Source organism: Alligator sinensis, unplaced genomic scaffold, assembly GCF_000455745.1.
Source record: "Alligator sinensis unplaced genomic scaffold, ASM45574v1 scaffold215_3, whole genome shotgun sequence".
Classification (NCBI taxonomy): Eukaryota; Metazoa; Chordata; order Crocodylia; family Alligatoridae; genus Alligator; species Alligator sinensis.
This window is the reverse complement of record NW_005842175.1, coordinates 828,691-850,329: the sequence shown is the minus strand read 5'-3', so window position 1 is coordinate 850,329 and position 21,639 is coordinate 828,691. Positions and strand designations below refer to the sequence as shown.

Genomic DNA, 21,639 nt, shown 5'->3' with positions numbered 1-21,639 from the left:
ATATATATTTGGAAGAGCTAAGTTGTTCACATTCCTGAAATGCTGACTTTAGGAACAATGCCAAAAGTCATAGGAGTTGGCAAGCAGAAGGTTCTCTGCTGCCTCAGCTCAGCTCAGTGCTGCTCAGCTCCTGTCCATCTGCAACACCTTCTGCAGGTGACCTCTCCTTAGCACCTGATTCCTTTTGTTTTTTTGTTTTTGTTTTTCCTTGACTGCAGGGAGAAGATTATTTCAAACTCCCCAGGAGCTGAGGCATCGAAGACTAAGTTGTCTTATATTGTGCTAGAACTAAAAAACCAGCATCAGTTTTCTCCAGTGTCAAGTCCTGCTTCACTTCCTTCATTCCCATTTGATAGCATCTCAAATCAAAATACCAGTCAGTCCTCCTCACCAACACTGCTTACCAGTGTTGGTGCCACTAAAGCAGACACTGCCTCTCAAAAGCCTATGACCAGCTTCAGTTATAATGGCCCATACTTGTTCTTCCCTTCTGGTCAGTCGCAGACCAATACCCACCAGGACCTTGGAGCTTCTCCAGTGAGAATAAGGGAGAAACCAGTGTTCTTGGAGTATGTGTCTCTACCACAGAAGGGCTATTTCCAGTTCCCACTGTTGCAAAAGACAGGGGCAACTCACCTCTATCCTTTTGCATGTTTGGACCAGAAAGAGAAGAAGCATCCAGTTGCTGGAGGGCAAGATGCATTACAAGACCAGCCGGCAGGTGAGGAAGAGGTGAAAGAGAAAAGAGAAGGTCAGAGGTCACCAATTGCTGTCCCCGTTATCAGCTCCTCCCAGAAATGCCCATTGGAGTACATCACCACTGAAGGTCTGTGCTTGGTACCAGCAAAAGAATCTGTCAATCTCTCACCTTCCCTGGACCCTCAGGAGCAGATGCTCACTACTGCTGGCACATTAACTTCCAACTCCCAGCTGCCCCAAGCCACGGATGACCCCTCCAGCCCAGCATTGCCCTCTGGGAGGTCTGCTGTCTCACTCCCAGTTCCAGCTCAAGCATCAGCCACTCCTCCTGGATCACAGCAGCCTGAACTGGGAAGCAATATGACACTCCCACTCCCACAAGGCCTCCCCAAACGTATCAGCCTTTCCCACTCTGCTTCACTGGAGGAGGTTGCACAAGAGAATGATTTGGTCACATTTAACCCTGATGGTGGCAGACCAGTTTTCCTATACCAAGTGGGTGAATATTGCTTCTTCCCTGGCCTCAAACCCAGTGAGAAGACCCTCCTGAGTCAGAAAGCCTCCTTGGCTAGTAAGCTTTCAGAAGACAGTGGGGCAGTTGGAAAGCCTGCATGAGATGGAGGATCCACCAACAGCAATAAAGATGATGTGCTTTGCATGCAGGCCATTCAGCTTTTCAAAGCTCGGAAGACTGATGATTACTTTGGTGGACAGCAGCCTGCTGTGTGGGTCAGGGAACTGTGCTAAAGCTGAGAGGGTGGGAGGGGACAGACAAATATCAAGACACTAGGTGACTGAATGCAACTGCAGCTATTCAAGGAATATCAATTCTGTTGTGTTCCCCATCATTCCACTCTCGCCACAAGAGAGGAATGACAGTGGGCAGTTCTTCTCTTCAGGTCTCTACACTTCCAAAATGAATGAAAGACTTCAAATAGCACCAGCTCCTCTTCCATACTGGGTGTGTCTATATGTGCATTTACTGCGCAGTAAGTGGTTTTTATGCTGGCATCTACATGTGCAGGCATTATAGCGCAGTAACACTGTGTGTGGACTGATTTGGGATTAAAGTTAGTCCCAAGTCAGTCCACATAAACAGGGTTACTCCACATTAAGACATCTCCATGTGCCTTACTGTGCAGTAGCTAATCGGGTATAAATTTGCTACCTGCATCATATAGGTAGCAAATTTATGCCTAAGTCAGCTAAGTTGCTGTAGCTACTGCACAGTATGGGTGCCTGTACTGCACAGTAATTTTTGGTTACTGCTCAGTAACAGTGCATGTGTAGACCTGCCCACTGTCAATATAATTATGTTGGGGAATAAGCCACATATTCCCATTTGGAGGAATTTTCTGCATTCACACAGCTCTTGCCCCCTTGCTACAAGCATGTTAATGTAGCCCTTCTGCCAGTGATTATCTTTCTAAAACTTAACTGTATACCTTTTCCAGTTCTCGCTCAAGCTAGGGAAATAAATTATATTGCTTGAGTTCCTTCAATGAGCCATATTTCCCATTGCCAAGGAACAAGTCAATGGGCACAGAACAAACAAAACCTTATGGGAGAACATGGGATAAACCTGGGAAAACCAGACTAATTAGTCACAATATTAGATGACAGTCCTGATCCAGGATGTTCTGGAGGCAGCCTAACTATAGTATTCCTCTCAGTTGTGGATGGCTAATGAGGTTGTTCACCTCTTATCTTTTCCATTAATTCCCTACCTGTAGTATGCTGCCTAGGTTTGGAGGAGTCCAAACTCTTGGCAGGTCCATCTCTTGTCTTTAAGGTATGTGCTGATCTGGGGGCTGACGGTACCTCCAAGCTTTGGTGCTAGGAAGGGAAGCACTCACTGGGGTCCTGCAGCAAAGCTAATGCTCTTGGCAGCCTCAGTCCACCGATTCTCAGTTCCACTCACCTCTGCAATACCTCAGAAGTGCTCATCATCTCATGACATCTCTGTTCTTCATCACTGTGCTGTTCACTTCCATGTGAGGAAGATGTCTGGTGGTATGGTGCTTTTAACTTTGCTTTTGGTGGTTACAGGACCCAGACCTGAAGCTTTTAATGGTTTAAAATACTATTTGCCCTGTATTAAATTGTATTTAAACAATTAAACCCATAATTAAGAGCTTCTGTGATTTGATTGCCTGCAGATGCCAGGAAGAAACCTCTGTGTAATTCCTCTTGAAGGCATAACTTGGTTTGGTGGTGGCATTTGGAGGCAGGCTGGTTTGTATTAGTACTACTAGTGGCATGAAGAAACTTCTCAGGTGCCTGGCTGGAAGGTCTGATCCATGTGCTCAAGATTAAACTACTCACTGGCTATGGGGGCCATGAAGAAATTTCTGCCTAGTATTAGAATGGCAGGGACTGTTGGGGTTCTTTGTCTTCTTCTGTAGGTGAGGGTGTCATAGTCCTCATCCTAAGATCACTGGCCATTGCAGGGCTCCTTATTTTTCACACTCCCTTCCTGTGGCCTGCTGTCCTTTTTTTTTCGAAGGGTGGGGGACGGGGGAGGGGATTGTACTAAAGACCTTTGTTAGAAAATGTTTTATGACACTTTGAGGATGATGGATCTGCGGGAGGGAACAGAGTGGATGTTCTTCTGGACCTCTTTGGAATTGAAGTGTATTACAAGGTTGCCTGTAATTGCAGGGGGCAGGACTCTGTGATCTGGTTCCTTCCCATATTCCCTCATCCCAGGTAGATTTGATGCATCTGTCCTGTTCATTCTCCATCCAGCACATACAATAGCATTTTATCACCCCCAAATTCACAACTCAGCTGTATATTAACCAAAATGTTCTGGTCTGTGCCATACATGAAATGCAAACATAGTCTGCCCCATACTGTCCTTTCCCCTTAAGTGTCAACACATGCTAACAAATAATTCCTTCCCCCTGCAGGTCTCTGTTCGTCTGCAATCATCTGGGTTGCTCTTCCACCCATTCACTGATATGTGACAGTGAGCTCCCCATTCTTTTGGGTCTACAGGACACCAGGCTTGTATCAGCCTTGCTGTGTGGTCATGCTGCAAAATGTACTTGACTTTACTGCAAACTGCACAGCATGAAGATCAAAGATCATGCAATGTTTAAGACTGGCTTGAGCCCCTAGAATTAAATCCTTCTCATTCTGAAAAGGGAGATGTTTATTCAAGGAGGCAAAAATCATCCAGCTGCTAGATGTAGGAATCATACAAGAGCAATATGGGAAGCAATTTACATACTGCGGGATACACAAGATGCTTTACTGCACTTCAGACTAATGTGCAATAAAACATCACCATCTACATGTGTGTATCAATTACTGCACATTAAATTAGTCTAATGAGCCATTTGCTAGTGCCAATACATACAGGTACTAGAAAAATGGCTCATTAACTAATATGCTAAAATGCATCTGTAGACGCTGACTGAGAACAATTTGTTCCTGGTCAGCCCAGGCAGCAGGGGGGCACAACTGCTGTCTGGCTAAGCCCCAATCTCTGCAGGGTGCGGTCAGCTGTCCTGGCTTCAGAGCAGTTCCCTGCCAGCCATATGGAAATTGGGGCCAACTCTGATCTCTGCACAGCTAGAAAGGAGCTGTCCTGGAGCTGAGACAGCTCCCCCCACCCCCTGGAGATGGAGGCTAGCCTCAATCTCTGCACAGCTGGCAGGGAGTTGCCCTGGAACTGGAACAGTTCCTCTCTCCCCCCGGAGTCCAGGCCTGACCACTATGTCCCCTGCTGGCCTGGGGCTAGCACCCAGGGGAACCTGGTACTCCCCCTGGCTGCTGCAGAGGGCAGAGCAGGGCAGGAGCAGCCTTGGACTGAATTGCTCCCAGCAGGAGCAAATTTGCTACTGACGGATGCACATTCAGATGCATGCCCAGGCGCAGTTTAATGTGCCTGAATTTTCTGCACAGCAAATGTAGGCAACATTAATCACACATGTAGATGTGCCCACAGTGTAGGAACCCACAGAAGTGAGATGGCGACTATCCCAAGTAGCAACAAGAATTGTTGAGGATGGTACAAGAATGGTTAGAAGATAAAAGGTGAAACAGAAACAGGAAGTCATGGCTTGTAGCAAGGAAACCTTTCCTAACTGAGAGGTGTAATATAGGGTTACCATATTTCCAGTTCCAAAAAAGAGGACACCTGTTGTGCTGGTGGGGCAGAAGGGTATATGATTGTGGGGGGTAGTGATATGCCGGTGCCCTGCCCCTGCCCATTTTGTTGCCCCTCACTCCCAAGCCACAGCCTCTCCATCCCTGCTGGTGCCCCTCATTCCCAAGCCACAGCCCCCTGCTCTCTCCAGCCCTGCAGTGTCTCCCGGCTGCCCTGCCCCCGTGAGCACAGGCACTGGCCCTGGTGCCACCAGCCTGCCGTGCAATCACGTTGCTGGCCCAGCCACACAGCTCCCTGCTGCCCTAAAGACTGGAGGGGCAGGCACCTTCCCCATTGCCCTGCTGCAGCCCGTGCCCGAATAGTTTCCCCAGCACTGGCAGGCACCCGTCCCCCCTCACGTGCCCATCCCCTCACACACCCTGCCACACACACACCCACCCACACCCTGCCACACATAGATGTGCACACCCTCCTCCCCACAACTCCCCAGACAGTTCTCAAGCCCTGGCCCTCCAACCCCTGTCCCCACAAACTTACCTGCTTCCAGCTGCTGGGGCTTCTTCCACCCTGCATGCTGGCCATGTGCATGTGCGCTCTCCCCCCGACCACTGCCCCCAGCCCCGAGCAGCTCCTTGCTAGGGCAAGCCAGGAAGTGCTGGGAAAAACTTTGAAGCTGAGCTGACCAAAATCCTGGACATTTGATCGTATTTTAAAAAACTGCCCAGACAGACATTGGAAGATTCAAAAAGAGGACGTGTCTGGGAAAACCCAGATGTATGGTAACCCTAGTGTAATTTCCTGTGGAGTAATCTCCAAAGGGACAAGCTCCCACTACAGGGAGACACAAAACTAGAATATAATTTCAGGAAAAATTGTGCAGGGAATATGCTGTGCAGATAGACATGCCAGAACCCAATAGTCCCATGTAGCTCTAATTGCTAAAATACTGCATTATTTTACAGAATCATAGAAATTAGGGTTGGAAGGGACTTTAGGAGGCATTTGCAATTCAGGATTTACTGCCTTCAAGGGCATTGGCTGTTCCTAGATTATTATAAAACATCTAAATGAGCTGCTTTAGCAGCATTTGTAAGGTATTAGTTATGCCAAAGAGAGAAAATCTGGTTGTCTGTTGAATCTGTATTACAAAAGTTTTGCATCTTAAAAACACAGCTGCCACCTAGTGATCTGACCTTGGAAAATCATCTAGGTTGAGGGTTTGTCTACACTGCAGGGTACAGCAATGGTAACTCAAACAAACGTTAAGCAAGCTAGCTCACGTACTGCTTTTGTCAACAGAGAGTTCTGCAAGGGTACTTTACCTTGCTGAAGCAGAATGTATTAGCCCATGCCGAGATCTCTGGTGGTACAGGCAGACTGTTCCAAGGGTGTTGGTATGGGCAGACTGTTTCCAATACCTGAACCAACTTATTTAAAATGTGAGCTTGGATATCACTGAACTCTGCAGAGTACACATAACCTTGGATATGTCATCTGCCCTGCGGCATGTTTGGGTCTGACTTCAGTGCACTGTATCAGGGTTGTTGAGGAGAGGAAGAGTAATTCTTCCTACTGTGTTAAATGGATGCTGCCTCTTCACCACTGTGCAGGATACAGTCATTCCTTTGGATAATGTGAAGTCGTCTAAACAGCATTTCAGACTCTACACGTGTGGAGAGTGAATCCAGTGCTCTTGAATCCAGGAGGCTGATGGCACCACCATGAGTCAACCAGAGTGTAGATGGAGAACTGTCCAAAAAGGGAGGCTGGCAACAAGGATGATACACTGGGATACTGCCATTTCTGGGGGGCCCAGATTGGCTGATTTGGGGTACTGGATGGTTTTTTATATAAAACTTGGGAAAATTACTGTGTTAAAACTAAAATAGAGCTAACATTACTTTTCTTAAAATATAGAAGCGGAACTAAAACCAGCCCTGATTCAGTTGCCACAAAGAGGTATGTGGATGTTGGGGTACAGAGCAGGGCCTGACTTAAGAACTTGTCCCCAGCCTAAAAATGAGCTGGAGGCACTGTGTAGCTGGATGCCTCTAAGTTTTCCCAATCCAGCTCTCTCTTGGTTTGTTGCTCTCCTTGTTTGTCTCATCCTGGATTTTTTAAATGGGGCAAGAAGGCCATTTGTACCTTGGCTTACTATCCTCCATGTGTTGGCATGTACCAACTCATCCCAGGAACTGGGTACACAAGCTGTGTATCAGCCTAATGAATCCCCAGCTACTCTGTTTTTTTGGTACCCTGGCAATTCTTGGGCCTTAACCCCACGCTCATGGAGGTCAGGGTGAGAGCTTTCATTCCATTCCCTAGTTATTTTTTATAAGGACCATGAAGTGCCTTGAGGCTGCACTCTCCACATGGAGCTGCCCTTGACCACATACACCTTACTACTTGAATGATGGTGGAGCTCTGAATGTTGAGACCTGGCACCCTCTGTACTGAAGCACAAGAAAGCCTCAGAGATCTCTACCAGCTGCCCTTTGACCAGCTCTGGCAATATGTGACTAATTGTTTCTCCCTAAACCCAAACAACCATGAACTTCAGAATACTTATGGGTTAATTATTGCTGGTGATGGATAATCTGCCCATCATTATCACTGGTTACATTTTAACCTCCTATGCTTGCAAAAGTGCTCCTTGGCAGTCAGTGGGCTCTGACCTCAACCCACCGGTGCCAGAGACTGGAGAAAAACCGTCATTCAAGTTGGGAATCAGTTCATATCTGAGGGCATCTTTATGTACCGATATTTCTCAAATTAGGGAGAGCCACCCAAACAGCACTATAGGTCCTTTTCAGTGGTATCATGAGCATGCACCCACTTTGTATTTATCTCAAATTAGTAAATGTTGTAAATGAAATAAATGTTATTGATGAAAGCAGGTCCCAATCCAGAGATGTTTGAGAAACACTGCAATGGATCTATCCCCATTTGGTTTTCCCTTCTTTGGGAGATGGATCTAGATCAATGGCTCTCAAACTTTTTAAACTCATACCACTCCTTGTTAGACTTGAGGCATCCCTTGGAAAATGCCGGTTCTTTCTTAGTTTTACTTGTTTTTTGTCTATGGAAATACAATAGAGCAGTTTTTCTGCTGTAAAGAACATAGTTCACAGCCTGTCATAGACTCATAGAAAATTAAGGTTGGAAGGGACCTCAGGAGGTCATCTAGTCCAACCCCCTGCTCAAAGAAGAAGCAGCCCCAACTAGATCATTTCAGGTAAGGCTTTGTCTACCCAGATCTTAAAAATCCCCAAGGATGGAAATTCCACAGCCTCTCTGGATAGCCTGTTCCAGTGTTTTACTACCTTCCTCATGAGGAAGTTTTTTGTAATATCTTACTTAAACTTCCCTTGTTGCAACTTGAGATCATTGCTTCTTGTTCTGGCATCTGCCACCACTGAGAACAGTCCAGCTCCAACCTCTTTGGAATCACCTTTTAGGTAGTTGAAGGCTGCTATTATATCCCCCCTCAGCCTTATCTTCTCTAGACTAAAAAAGCCATTTCCTCAGTCTCTCCTCAGAAGTCGTGTGTCCCAGCCCCCTAACCATTTTCGTTACTCTCTGCTAGACTCTCTCCAATTTGTCCACATCCTTTCTGTAGTGAGGGGCCCAAAACTGGACACAATACTCCAGATGTGGCCTCATGAGTGCTGAATAGAGGAGAATAATCACTTTGCTTGATCTTCTGGTAATGCTCCTATTAATGCAGGCCAGTATGCCATTACCATTCTTGGCAACACAGGCAAACTGTTGGCTCTTATTCGGCTTATTGTTCACTGTAATCCCCAGGTACTTTTCTGCAGAGCTGCTGCTTAGCTAGTTGGTCCACAGCCTGTACTGGTGCATGGGATTGTTCCGTCCTAAGTGCAGGACTTCACACTTGTCCTTATTGAACCTCATGAGATTTCTTCTAGTCCAATTCTCCAATTTGTCGAGTTCTTTCTGAATTCTAGCCCTACCCTCCAGTGTATCCACTGCTTCTCCCTTCTCCCCACCAGCTTGGTGTCTTTTGCAAACTTGCTGAGAGTGCACTCCATCCCGTCTCCCAGGTCATTGGTGAAGATATTGAACAAAACCAGCCCCAGGACCAACCCCTGGGGCACTCCACTTGATACCAGCTGCCAACTAGACTTTAAGCCATTGATTACTACTCTCTGAGTCCAATGATCCACCCAGTTTTCTATCTACCTTACTGTTCATTCATACAACCTGGACTTCCTTAGCTTGCTGGTGAGAATGTTGTGGGAGACCGTATCGAAGCCTTGCTAAAATCAACGTATACCACATCCACTGGTCTCCCTATATCCAAAGAGCCAGTCAACTCATTATAGAAGGCAATCAGGTTGGTCAGGCATGACTTGTCCTTGGTGACTCCATGCTGACTGTTTTCGGATTACTTTCTTCACCTCCAAGTGCTTAGAAATGGATTTGTTGAGGACCTGGTCCATGATTTTTCCAGCGACTGAGGTGAGGCTGTAATTCCCCAGATCCTCCTTCTTCCCTTTCTTAAAGATGGGTGCTGCTATATTTTCCTTTTTCCAGTCATCCAAGACCTCTCTCAGTCACCACAAGTTTTCAAAGATAATGGCCAGTGGCTCATTAATCGCATTGGCCAACTCCCTCACCACCCTCAGGTGCATCACATCTGGACCTATGGACTTGTACATGTCCAGATTTTCTAATCTCTAACCTGTTCTTTCACCACTGTTGGCTGCTCATCTCCTCCTCACACTGTGCTGCCAGGTGCAGTAGTCTGGGAGCTGACTTTGCCTGTCAAAACTGAGTTGAAAAAGGTATTGAGTACTTCAGCCTTTTCCAGATCATCTCTCACTAGGTTCCCTCTCCCATTCAGTAAGAGACCCACATTTTCCCTTTTCTTGTTGTTGACATGCTTGTAGAAACCCTTCTTGTTACCCTTCACATGCCTTGCTAGCTGCAACTTCAATTGTGCTTTGGCTTTCCTAATTTCTTCCCTGAATACCCAAGCAATACTCTTATAGTTTCATAGTTTCATAGTTTCATAGTTTTAGGGTCGGAAGGGACCTAATAGATCTTCTAGCCCGACCCCCCGCCAGGGCGGGAGAACAACATACTCCTTCCTAGTTGTTTGTCCAAGTTTCCACTTCTTGTAAGCTTCCTTGTCATGTTTCCTGTTTGAAATCCTTAGGCTGATCTTATGAATCATGTGTGAGCACCTAACAGTGGTAACATTGTGTAGCACCTTGTGTCACCCTAGATAGATTCTCAGGGCACCCCAGGGTGCCACTGCAGTCTGTTTGAGAATTTTTGTTCTAGATGGTAGCTCATATGTACCCTGTATGGTTGGCATGATCTTCCTCGCAGATGGACCTTTCTTCCGGAGGATAGCTTCACGGGAATCACACAGACAGGAATGGCTGGTCATAAAACCCCCAAAACCAATTCTCCTTACTGTAGTATGAGTCACGGGGTTGGAAAAGACCAGGGGTAGTTTGTGTGCCCTTGTGGCCATCCCTTGCTCTTTTGGTGGGATAGATTTTGAGCACTGGTTTGTGCTTTGAATTCATTAGTCTTGGTGAGTCACCTGCTGCCTCCTGTTCTGAGGACAGATTTAGCAGGTTTTCTCATAGCTCCTCCAGGATCCTGGCAATGCAGAAGCTCTCCATGGTAGTCCCTGTCCACCAGCCTTAAAGCAAGAGAGTCAGAATTAGGGTTGGAGGAGGGAGAAATTGCCTCTTCGTCCTGCCCTACGCACCTTCTATCTCCAGCCTTTCAAGAGTGACCCCTGGGTAATGTGCCGACAGTGACAGGTATCCTAAAATAGCTTAGAGTCAACGTGCATAAAAAATTATCAAGGAAAGATGGCTGTCTACCTGGTTTGTGTTGCCACTCAACTTCTTTGATGCCCTGCAGGGGATTTTTACACAGAATCCACTGGGGAGAGAGGGAAATGGGGCTGGTAGCCATTGAAAATGCCACCAATGTTCATTTATACTGGACTTTATTCCCTTGTCTTTCACACACACCTACAAAAGAAATTCCTCCCCACCCTGTTAATTACCTAGTACTTTCGCTGGTCTGCTAGTGATGGGTATTTGGTCCCCTGGTTCATTAATTCCTGAGCTTTGCCCACCCCCCTCCTCCATTTTCCTCTCACACCACTCCCCAGTTTCCATTCCCCCTCACACCACTCCTCAAAGAAACACTCTGGCCTAAGGGACCTGCCTCCCCCATCCCTTTTTTGGACCCAGATGGAAAGGCTTTGCCAGCTGACTCCTCAGTTCTCTTATTATCAATTTACCACTGACACTCAGTAAGCATGAGATTAGAGGCTGAATGGAGGTTTATTATAGGGGTAGGAAGAGCAAGCCCCTCTCTGCAAGCACTCATATTCTTTCCTTCACCGTCTAGGACTTGGAACCTTTGTTCTTCTCCCCATATTTCTGCTCCAAAGCTTTTTGCAGGTTGATGTTTAGGGCATTTTTCTGATGCCACCTCCCTACAAAAAAGACAAACCACATAGTTCCATCACTGCTGCAATCCTAGTCCCTGCCCCTTAATGCCTACCCACCTATGGCAATGCTCAGCCTTATTTCCTCGTCTCTTCTCCTGTGATAATGTCCATCTTTAATTCATCAGCTTCTTTCCTTTGCCAGTTGCCATCCCATACCTATCACCCTCTCCCTGTTTTGGCAGCGCCCAACTCTGAAGCACATGGGTTGCTTGCTCCTGACAGTGGGCATACCTAGTTCATCAGTTTTCCTTCCATGCCAGTGCTTGGGGTCCCTGACTGCCCTCTGAATCACATCTGGGGTATAGGAATCCTTCATCAGGCTCTTGCTTTCCAGTGGGCCACCTGCAAGAAACAGGATACGCAGGAATTGTATACAGATCCTGCACAGCTGCTCATGCTGTGGACAGACGGATCCAGCTCTGGGCATGTCAAACTCCAGCCAACAAAAGGGAAAGGGAAAAGGGATAAGGAGACAATCTTGTCCCTCTCGCTGTATTTTCATTTACTCCGCTGTTCTATTAAGATCTGGGGATGATTACAAGATCACCTGGACTCTGACCACCACTCTCTTGCAGAAGCTTGTCAGCCGTAAATGGGTGAAACTCCCAGGCTAACTTCACAAAACCACCACCTTGCCTCTTAAACCTCTTTGTGAAACTCACCCGGCCATCCAGCACTGGGCCACACATGCGCGAACCAAGGTGACTCTTGTTCTCTTCTTTTGACTTCTAGATTTTCATCTTTTGATGTACTGCTACGTCATCCTCCCCACCTGTTCCTACCCTATTTTGTCTGTTTCTTCTAATGTCAATATCTATTTTGAGCTCTCTGGGAGAGGAACTGTCTTCTTTGCTACTTGGCTGCAAAATTACCCAGCATAACAAGGCCTTACTTATTCACCACAGTTCCTAGAAATTTAACAGTAATAATAATCCATCCTAGGTTGGTATATGGGAAGTTGGGGACAGAGTTATGTACCCAAGAGGTACTCAGATACCATAGAGATGAGACCAATAGAGTAGCTAGATCTCCAAACAGTTATGTTGGAGGCAATATAGAGGGATCACTGAGGACTCTGGATGCATAGCAGTTGGGGGAGAGGCATATCTGCAAAAACCTTGACTAAGGAAGAAGGATGTGATCTGAAGTGGAGATATTTGTGTGGCACATCCAATAGCAGGGGTTACAGTCCAGGTAGAGGAGATAGGTGGTCAAGTTATACCCTGTCTTCTCATCAGTTGGAAAAAGGCACTGTGGGAGACAGACAAAAGGAGTAAAAAGGGAAGCCATTATTTCTCTTCTTTGAACAGTGTCACAGCAGTGACGAAAGAGAGGTGCAAGGGGTGCAGAGAAGAGACTTAGAGTTGAATGAACACCTCATCTACCAACTCAGAAGACCAGGATAACACAAAGTGCGCAGGGAGTCAGTACTGGACCTTTGAGGGTAGCAGTGTTGGGCTGCCCACCTTGGAAGATGTTGGACCTCAGGTTGTAGCCCAGCTCATTATAATCAGCAAAACCTGTGGAGGTCAGGGGGTTTTCGAGCAGTTTGAGTGTTCGGTCGCTGAGCCGCTTCTGCCCTTCAATCAATCCAGCCTCACAGAGAGCACGGCGTTCCTGAAGATCACAAGCAATACAGAGTCAGACTTCATCCACATTGCCCATGTGCATCTTATCCCCTGGGGCATCTCCTTCTGTGAGCAAACATGAAAGAGACAATATAACCCTCTTTTACTAGTTCTGGGTGCACCCAAAACACCTAGACTGATTTAGACTTGGGTGCGACAAATGGGTGCAACTTAGGAACCAATCGAATTCTACCTACTAACAAGAGGTGGGAATTCAGATCTTTGGTGTGTACTGGCACTCCTACCATCTTGCCCAGAAGAATTGCGGATTTTAATTCTGACTGCAGAGCCCTCCACCCTCTGCTTATCAAGAGAAACAGAATGATGACAGAGCCTGAGAGAGGACACAAGGACATGTCAAACAGTGGATGTCTCTGGGTCTAGAGTTTGCTACGGAGAGCGGGGTTGGGAGGCGATGACAGGACCTGTCCCCAAGTGCAAAATTCAAACTGCTCCCTGCCAAACCTTCCAGGAACTGCTTCAGTCTCCAGTCAGTCGACTCTTACACCACCTCAGCGAGCAGCCACCCCGCTCCTTGATGGTCTGTGAAGCCAATTCCTTCCTCTGTTACCTGTTCTGCAGCAATGAGGTGGTCCACTACAGTGCTCCCGCAGTTGTGTTTGCTAATGGGGGGAATCAGGCTGCTCTTCCTCTCTGGAAGGGGCTTTCCTTCAGCTTTCACATCTTGCCCTATTGATGCTAAGGATTCCTTGGCACTTAAACCATTCTGGACTTCCTTTGTCTCTTTGTAGCGGCTCTTGATGGTCTTTCGGGGAGATCCAGGTATCCTGGGCCCCAGAGTCCGATGCTGCCTTGCTACATCTGAGTTGGTTTGAGCATCTTCTGCTTCCCTCTGGCTAGACTGTGCCAGCTGTTGGAGGGCCCCAGTCCTCCCTCTTTGATGTTGCCCTGCTGCAGGTTCCTTGGTGCCTGAGACATCTCTGGTCTCTTCTCTTTCTTCTCCAGCATCATCAGTCTGTGCAGAGGGACTTTTAGGCCGGAGGCTCTGTTTGCTGTAGCTTCTAGTCCAGAGATGCTGCACAGAGGGGGATGCCATGGGTTTAACTGGAGCAGAGATTGAAGGTGTTCCTGGAGCTACTGGGCCCTTGGAGATCTTCCATGAGGTTCTGCTGGAACTCCTCAAGGAGGTTCTCTTGTTAGTGGGCTGTACTCCTGCCACAATATACTCCTTGTTGGCATCTCCAGGTTCTGTTCAAAGACAGAAGGAACATATCTGGCATTGTTTTGGTAGTGGATGGTGTTTTAAATGGTGCAATAAATCCATCTGGTACTGTGCAGTATCATTAAATAAAAAGATAGCATTAAGGGCCACTCTCAAAAATGCAGTATGATGGTCTTCATGTTTCTTCTGAGCTGAGGGGTCTCAGCTGTCACTGTTATATACACAGGTATGTACATGTCCAGAAGCACACACAAATAAGCATCTTGGTTGCATACATGCATAACGAAGTATCACTGCTTGTGCACTGAACATTGTGCAAGAGTATTCTTACCCATGTAAATGTATGCCTACACACACAGCTGAACAGCACATGCTTTGTCTTTCTCATTCACATGAATACTCCCCCCTGCTCTTTCTGCTGGGCACATGTCCACATGAATGCCTTCTTGAAAAAATACACCTATCTAATCAGGACACATTTCCACAGGCACGAACTGTAAATCAGTGCAGACAGACACTCTTTTGCCCGCTTGCATATTTAACACCATGCATTTATGAAAACACACAATTACACAGGAATCCAGGTGTAGTCTAAGGGATGGAGAAAAATAACTAAACTGGGATTTGAGGGCTTGCCATAACATGTGGCATAAAAGAGGGGCATCTTTTCTACTGTATTGCTTACCTGATGGACTGCCAGCCTGTATAGACTCTTGTTTCTCTGCAGCAGGTATATGGGAGGCCAGGGCTATAGGCACCTCCTCAAGAGAGAAACAAAGGAGTGTGTTAAGCATAATGTGGGGAACAATAGACTCTGATCTGTCCATCTGTGAGAAGTAAATCATGTCTCATACAGATACGGGCTTACCACCTGTTTACTATGGGCTTTGTAGTACCAGATTCAATCAGCTAATTCATACATGAAGTCAACAATCATTTCTTATCAGAAAAAGTGGACAATTATGGGAGAATAGTGTAAAACAAAACAACAAGACAGCCACAGCAATACTGCAATACTGTAAGCAGTTACTGTGGAACTCCATTTGATAAGGACTGACTCAATTAGTGTCCGTTGACTGAGATAACAAAAGCAGATAAAAAATTAACAGAAAAATTATTTGTTACATGTCTTATGGTACAACATAGAGGTTTCAACCAAATCAGGACCCCATTGCGCTAGGAACCATATAAACATAGTGAAAAACAGCCTCTTCTCAAAGGATTTGAAGTGTAACAAGAAGAGTATGAAGGTGAAAGAGTAGAACAGCAGAGGAAAGCATCAGCCACAAAACACAGTACCTATGCAGCTGGGATTCTTGCTTCCCACAGTGATTGCTTTATGCTTTGCATTAGTTACCCTCACCCATTGTGGCATAAGTGCAAATGATAATATTAAAAAAAAATAACCTAGCCCTTTTGGGGGGAAAAAAACCACTGGTATTTAACACTGGTATTAGACTCCACAGGTTGACTGCGTTTTGCGTGGAGGAAGTTTGTTGGGTAGCTCTCGTGTGCAAACCTCACCCGCGCTGCTAACTTTTTTCCTTGACCTTTGTTAGACCTTAAGATTTGCATGTGAGATGATAAAACCTGAAAGCAAGGACTCCCAAGTCATAGCCCAGGTAAAGACCACAACCAGGCTCCAGCTAACTCCATGGGCACAGGGTTGGGTCCCAACTGAAGGCATGTCACTGTTCCATGTGATGAAATTAGGTTCTTTTCTTTGGTTCCCATTCAGAGCACTCAAATGCTTACATTTTTATTAAAATTATAATCAGCCTGCATGAATCAGTGTTACTAATTGGATCTCCTACCCTTACTTCTCACACTGGCTCTTGCCTTCTACCTACAGTAAAATTACCATTATTGATATTCTTCCTAGAGGCAAAAGAAAGATTTGATCTCTGAACCTGCAAGCCTTCAATTCAACAACTGAAGACTTTATCAGCTGTAACTCGTAAGTTCTGTGTACAAGGGGCTGGGATACTGCCTACTCTGTCTCCTTATTCCACAAAGCATAACCATTAACAATTAACTCAGATTTCCCAGTTTTTCATGATTTAAAGGATGTTAAAATTCACAGGCAGATTTGAGATAATTATACATTACTACTATTTATTATTTATCTTATAGCAGCAGCAGGTGGCTCTAACTGAAATCCAGGCTTTATTCCTAGATTAATTAAAGACCAGAAGTAGTCATTAGATCATTTCTGACCTTCTGTATAACACAGGCTATAGAGTTTCATCCAGTTATTCTTATTTTTTAACCCATTCTGCAGTAAGCACGGTACATACACGTAGTATGAAACGCATTTCAATTCAGGAGTTAGAAATAATGAAAACACATTTTTCTTCCTTTTTCTGAAGATCCCCAAATAAATTCTTAGCCTGCTTTACCATCCCCAGACATTTTCACCTTGTTCACACTTCCCTGTCTTCTGGTATTAAATGACCACAGAGGAACCTGAGAGCTATCACTCTGGAGCAAAGGACTAACTTCCTTAGGCAGCTGTAGCTGGGTCATTTTCACAAGGTCTCTTGCCTGGAAAAGCACTATTATTATTGTTATTATTATTATAATAGATGAGCTATATATATGTGAGATGTGGCCCGGTGTTTCCTGCCAGATGTGGTTCAGTATCAGCTGCCAGATGTGGCCAAGTAGAGCCCCCCATGTCCTCCACATGAGGCCTAGCCAGGCATCCAAAAGATGGTGAGATTACTATGGCAGGAAACATGAAATGATGTCTTTGTTTAGGTCAGACTGTCTTTGTTTGTGTATCTGTCTGAGTCCTTCTGTCTGATGAGTTGGTTCAGTTCCTAGGAAAGAGGCTGAGACATGAAACCTCTCTCTTAGAGGTATCTCACCTGTTCCATGGTCTCAGGGAAGATGCCAAAGTGATTCTTCTAACTGGGCAGGCCCTGCTGAAGTCCAGGAGTGCTGATGATGAGGTTGAACTAAGAGTATGCACCATAGATGGTTGCTAGGGAACAACCCTCCCTATCTGTGAGCTGTAGTTACTATGGGAACCAAAATAAACATCACAGTTTGGAGTCATCCTTGTTGCTTTAAAAAAAACAAACCAAAACCCTTCTGTCCCAAAAGGAGCCCAGACCTGATAGTTCTCAGCATAGTCATATGATTTTGTGAAGATTCTCACAATAAAATAATAATAATTAACAGGATTTCTGCATTTCTATGGAACGTGCCATCCAAGGGTCTCCCCAAACGCTCTCCAGAAGACAAGTAATGTTCTCCTCGTTTCTGTAGCTTGCTACAGTCACTCACCAAATCAGTGAAACAGTCTGGACTAGAACACATGATGCTGTAGTTTAGCACAAGACTGCGCCACCCATGTCTTGGGAATGTTTGGAGCTTAGACTCGCTATCTCACAACCCAGCTGGGATTTCACAGAGCATCTTACAGAGGAGCGTTACTTTCCTCAGTGTAACATGGCTGTTCTTCCTGCGGAGTGCGAAGAGGTAAGCGGGCACTAGGAAGGATAAGAGACATGCACAGACATGAAATGTGAAGATACAGATTTTATTCAGTGGTATGATAAAAAACAAAAAGAGAGCCCCAAAAAAGCCTACCCCTTGGTATTAGAAAATGAGACAAAGTATAAAGTATGATGATTTTCATACATTGCCCTCCCTCCACCACCTTTTCAGTGCTTGTGAAAGGAGACTGTAGAAAAATCTGATGCCTGACGGATGCTGTAGAAGTGCATCACAGCCTTCTTCCCTTCATGCTGTACTGCGTTTCCGCTCTGACACCTTATACTCCGGTGGGGCACGGCGGAACCACTCTGACCAGGAGCCATCATAGACAGCCACATCTGGTTTGCCACAAATGTATGCTGCCAGGGCAATATGGCATGCTGTGACCCCTTTACGGCATGTGGCAATGAGTGGCTTTGAGAGGTCCACCTTCTTCTCCTGGAACATGCGCTGAAGCTCCTCAGGGCTCTTCTCAAAGCCAACTTCCGTGAGAAAGTTGAAGAAGGGCATGTTAATGGTGCCAGGGATGTGACCTGGTTCCAGCCCTAGAAAAAATACCACCAGAGAGAAGGAAACATGAGAATGTTTAAAGAAATATCCAGACAGCAGGATCACAATCAGCAAATACTGTTAAGAGAATTGCTCACAATCTCAGAGGAGGGTGGTTGTATGAAGTGATGGACTGAAGGATACAGGCACCTTAGAGAAGACAAACTAAGGTTGAAATCCTCAAAGATGTGAATATTAGTGAGAGAAATCCCTAGCTTCTCAATCTACATCTTCACTGACTGCCTATCATGTATGCATACCAGCCCAGCCTGTGGCTTCTTTACTTTTTATTTCATCCAGGAAGAGCACATACCAACTGCTGAAACTTCCTTAGCCTAACAAAGGGTTTTTGAACCCAAAAGCTTTCTTAAAATTTTTTTCCAGCTATTTAAGTTGGTCTAATAAAAGATATCAGATTCACCCAAAAAACCTTGTTTGCAAAATCTAAGATTCTTCATGAGCAGGGTCCTCCGTCACTGCAGAGATGCTACAGCAGAATAGGCTAGACATTAACAGACAAGGTGTAAAGAGTAATGCAGAAACATATGTAAGAAGATATCAGACTGGAACACCCTGTGGCTATTTCTGGCCCCTAACAATTAATGTATGTGCCAAATTCACCAGAGTTGCCCATAGTCATATCAGGAGTGAACCTGGCCCTGTGAAATTATGAAATCATCTCTAACCGTCAGTGAAACAGGGCAGACAACACAAGTTCTTAAAAGGCAGAAAGGTTATAAAAATGTTCTCAGCCATGTGTTTGGATCCATTTCTCACAGGTTATCTTCTACGGAAATAGGAACTGGAGTCCATGCCCGGACCTGGCAGCCATGGCACATTTAGAGTCTGATTTGCCCCTACCATAAGGTAAATTGCATAAAGAACTATCAATGTGAGTGGAGAATTCAGACTGTATAGTACTTTACAGCTGGTCTGCCCTGGGATAAACAAGGGACAAGTTCTCTCTGCTCAGAAACTCTGTGAAAGCCATTCATATAAATTCATGCTGTCTGAAAATATGTTCCAAAGAATAATGCCATTAATACAAAGTAGATATCAAAAATGATGAATGAGATTTTAACTGTCTCATTGACATTCAAACTCTTTAAGTATGTGCCTGGCTCAATGCTCTCTCAGGTCAATGAGAGTTTTTCTGCTGACCTTCATGGGCTTTGGCTCACTCCCCATTAGAGCCGGGGATTGTACATGCTGGCTTGAAATTGTTTTCCAGTGAGTGGAATTAGTTAGGTTTGGATTTCTAAGGAGCGTGAAGGAGGTAATTTTTGTGGAGATCAGATCAGTAGGAACCTATGCTTCAAAAAACAAGACACCAGCTGTTCTAAAAGCATAGGCTGGTCCAGCTAGTCATAAGTTGGCTTCCCTTCCTACAAAAGGAGAGGATGAAAAAAAGAGTCCCCAGTTAATTTTAGGTCTCACAATGCCACAATCTTGCATCATGACACAGCATCACAATGTCGTGTCATTACATAATGATGTTTCCATATCATCACTCTTGGTTGCATAACCACAGTGTGAGGCTGCAAGACCTGTGACATTTTATTTTGTCCCGCAGGTAAAGGGAGATGGTTGAGAGACAGAGCCTAAAACAAGGATGAGCTTCCTTTGGAAGGCTGTTCTGCGGCTGGGTCACAAGTGACCTCCTTTTCTTCCAGACGGACATTATCCATCTCATTTGCTTCTTGATTTGTCTCCTCTGAGCTCAATAGAAATTGGCTCCAGCTCTCAGTAGGGTCTGCACACTTCCTTGGAAATGATTTCAGCATTGTAGAGCAAATATTGGGAAGAGAACTACTGTCACTCCTGCTCTGCTGCTTTTTAATGAAAACCATGTTTCCAAATGCTAGTCACTCATACTACTATAGACTACTAAAGCAGCACTTGCACGCAGCTTTCAAACCAGACAGCTTTTTGTTGGGAGAAAGAGTTAAAGACTCAGGGCCCTAGTCTCTCCCTGTTGAACAAAAGTAACTCCTGGGAAAAGCTATGGTTCTGATCCTGTGCTCTATCATGGCCCCTTTCCAGCAGTTGAACTGCAAAGCTGGTTTATGGGGACTCCCCCAGTATAGGTTGGTTTCCAGTATAATGGTTGTATGCTTCCCCTCTACCTCCTATGTCTGGGCATCCTGGGAGGAGGAGTGTTGGGGTCCAGAGAGGCATGGCCAGGAATTATATGTATTCTGTGATGGCAGAACCGGACCCTTCCTGGGCTATGCACTCAAAAGTGAGAGACTAATAGCACCAACACAAACTGCATGGAAAGCAGAGTGCACCATACAAGCTCCTCTATGTCAGAGTGTGACCAATTCCTCTCCATGCCCTGAGCTGTCACCTGCCTGCTCTGTCACTTTTCAGGTATCTCCTTATCTAAGCTCAAGAGCTGTATGCAGTTCTCCTCTAAGACAGAGAGCTGTTTCATCTTTACTTTTTAAAAAACATGCACATCACTACAGTTAACAGGGCCACCCACCACCAGCAAATACTTTGTAAACAGAGACACTCAACTGCTTGGCCTCAGAAGTAAGTTGTCCCAATAGCATTGGAATGGACCCTGTTCATTCCCCAACTACCTGGAAACCTAGGAGAACAGATAAATTTCAGGAAGGCCTTCAATATGGTATCCCACCCCATACTGGTGAACAAGTTAAGAGGCTGTGACTTGGATGACTACACAGTCCGGTGGGTGGCAAATTGGCTAGAGGGTCGTACCCAGAGAGTCGTAGTGGATGGGTTGGTATTGACCTGGAAGGGTGTGGGCAGTGGGGTCCCGCAGGGCTCGGTCCTTGGACCGATACTCTTCAATGTCTTCATCAGCGACTTGGACGAGGGAGTGAAGTGTATTCTGTCCAAGTTTGTGGATGACACAAAACTGTGGGGAGAAGTGGACACACCGGAGGGCAGGGAACAACTACAAGCAGACCTGGACAGGTTGGACATATGGGCAGAAAACAACAGAATGCAATTCAACAAGGAGAAATGCAAAGTGCTGCACCTAGGGAGGAAAAATGTCCAGCATACCTACAGCCTAGGGAATGACCTGCTTGGTGGCACGGAAGTCCTAGTGGACTCCAAGATGAACATGAGTCGGCAGTGTGACGAAGTCATCAGAAAAGCTAATGGCACTTTATCGTGCATCAGCAGATGCATGACAAACAGAACCAAGGAGGTGATACTTCCCTTCTATCGGGCACTGGTCAGACCGCAGTTGGAATACTGCGTGCAATTTTGGGCGCCGCACTTCAAGAGGGATGTGGATAACCTGGAGAGGGTCCAGAGAAGGGCCACACGTATAGTTAAGGGCTTGCAGGCCAAGCCCTATGAGGAGAGACTGGGGCACTGGACCTCTTCAGTCTCTGCAAGAGAAGGTTGAGAGGCGACCTTGTGGCTGCCTACAAGTTCATCATGGGGGCACAGAAGGGAATTGGTGAGG

At 45.8% G+C, this 21,639-nt stretch overlaps 3 protein-coding genes across 4 annotated transcripts in view; 1 reads left to right on the top strand and 2 right to left on the bottom strand.

The window, feature by feature from the left end:
* Positions 1–3,009, top strand: part of CSF2RB (colony stimulating factor 2 receptor beta common subunit) — a 30,867-nt gene extending 27,858 nt beyond the window's left edge. Inside the window, exon 14 of the mRNA XM_006026006.3 lies at positions 219–3,009. Coding sequence (XP_006026068.1) covers positions 219–1,314 — 1,096 coding nt within the window. The 3' untranslated portion in view covers positions 1,315–3,009. The remainder of the gene's footprint in view (positions 1–218) is intronic.
* Positions 3,010–10,678: 7,669 nt separating this feature from the next.
* TEX33 (testis expressed 33) lies at positions 10,679–17,090 on the bottom strand. 2 transcript variants are annotated; one of them, XM_006025972.3, is made up of 6 exons: positions 17,009–17,090; positions 14,824–14,899; positions 13,527–14,164; positions 12,794–12,944; positions 11,559–11,669; positions 10,679–11,312 (listed from the first exon to the last, which is right to left on the bottom strand). In XM_006025972.3, exons 1-6 carry the CDS (start codon positions 17,015–17,017, stop codon positions 11,221–11,223), a joined length of 1,077 nt encoding a protein of 358 aa, XP_006026034.1. In that variant the 5' UTR covers positions 17,018–17,090; the 3' UTR covers positions 10,679–11,220. The 2 variants fall into 2 exon arrangements, with proteins under 2 accessions (XP_006026034.1, XP_025062641.1); XM_025206856.1 differs by lacking the exon at positions 17,009–17,090 and having other exon boundaries at positions 14,824–15,193.
* A 580-nt stretch (positions 17,091–17,670) lies between these two features.
* The window catches only part of TST (thiosulfate sulfurtransferase), a 12,793-nt gene continuing 8,824 nt past the window's right edge, over positions 17,671–21,639 (bottom strand). Inside the window, exon 2 of the mRNA XM_014521009.2 lies at positions 17,671–18,187. Coding sequence (XP_014376495.1) covers positions 17,889–18,187 — 299 coding nt within the window. The 3' untranslated portion in view covers positions 17,671–17,888. The remainder of the gene's footprint in view (positions 18,188–21,639) is intronic.

What these genes read in the sequence shown, in the direction of transcription:
- TEX33 (XM_025206856.1), bottom strand. Translation starts at nt 14,983, where the DNA reads ATGATTTACTTCTCACAGATGGACAGATCAGAGTCTATTGTTCCCCAC. An exon ending in ACAGGCTGGCAGTCCATCAG is followed by an intron (nt 14,165 to 14,823) that starts GTAAGCAATACA and finishes GTCTTTGAACAG; the next exon opens with AACCTGGAGATGCCAACAAG. An exon ending in AAGGAAAACTGATGAACTAG is followed by an intron (nt 11,313 to 11,558) that starts GTATGCCCACTG and finishes TCTTTTTTGTAG; the next exon opens with GGAGGTGGCATCAGAAAAAT.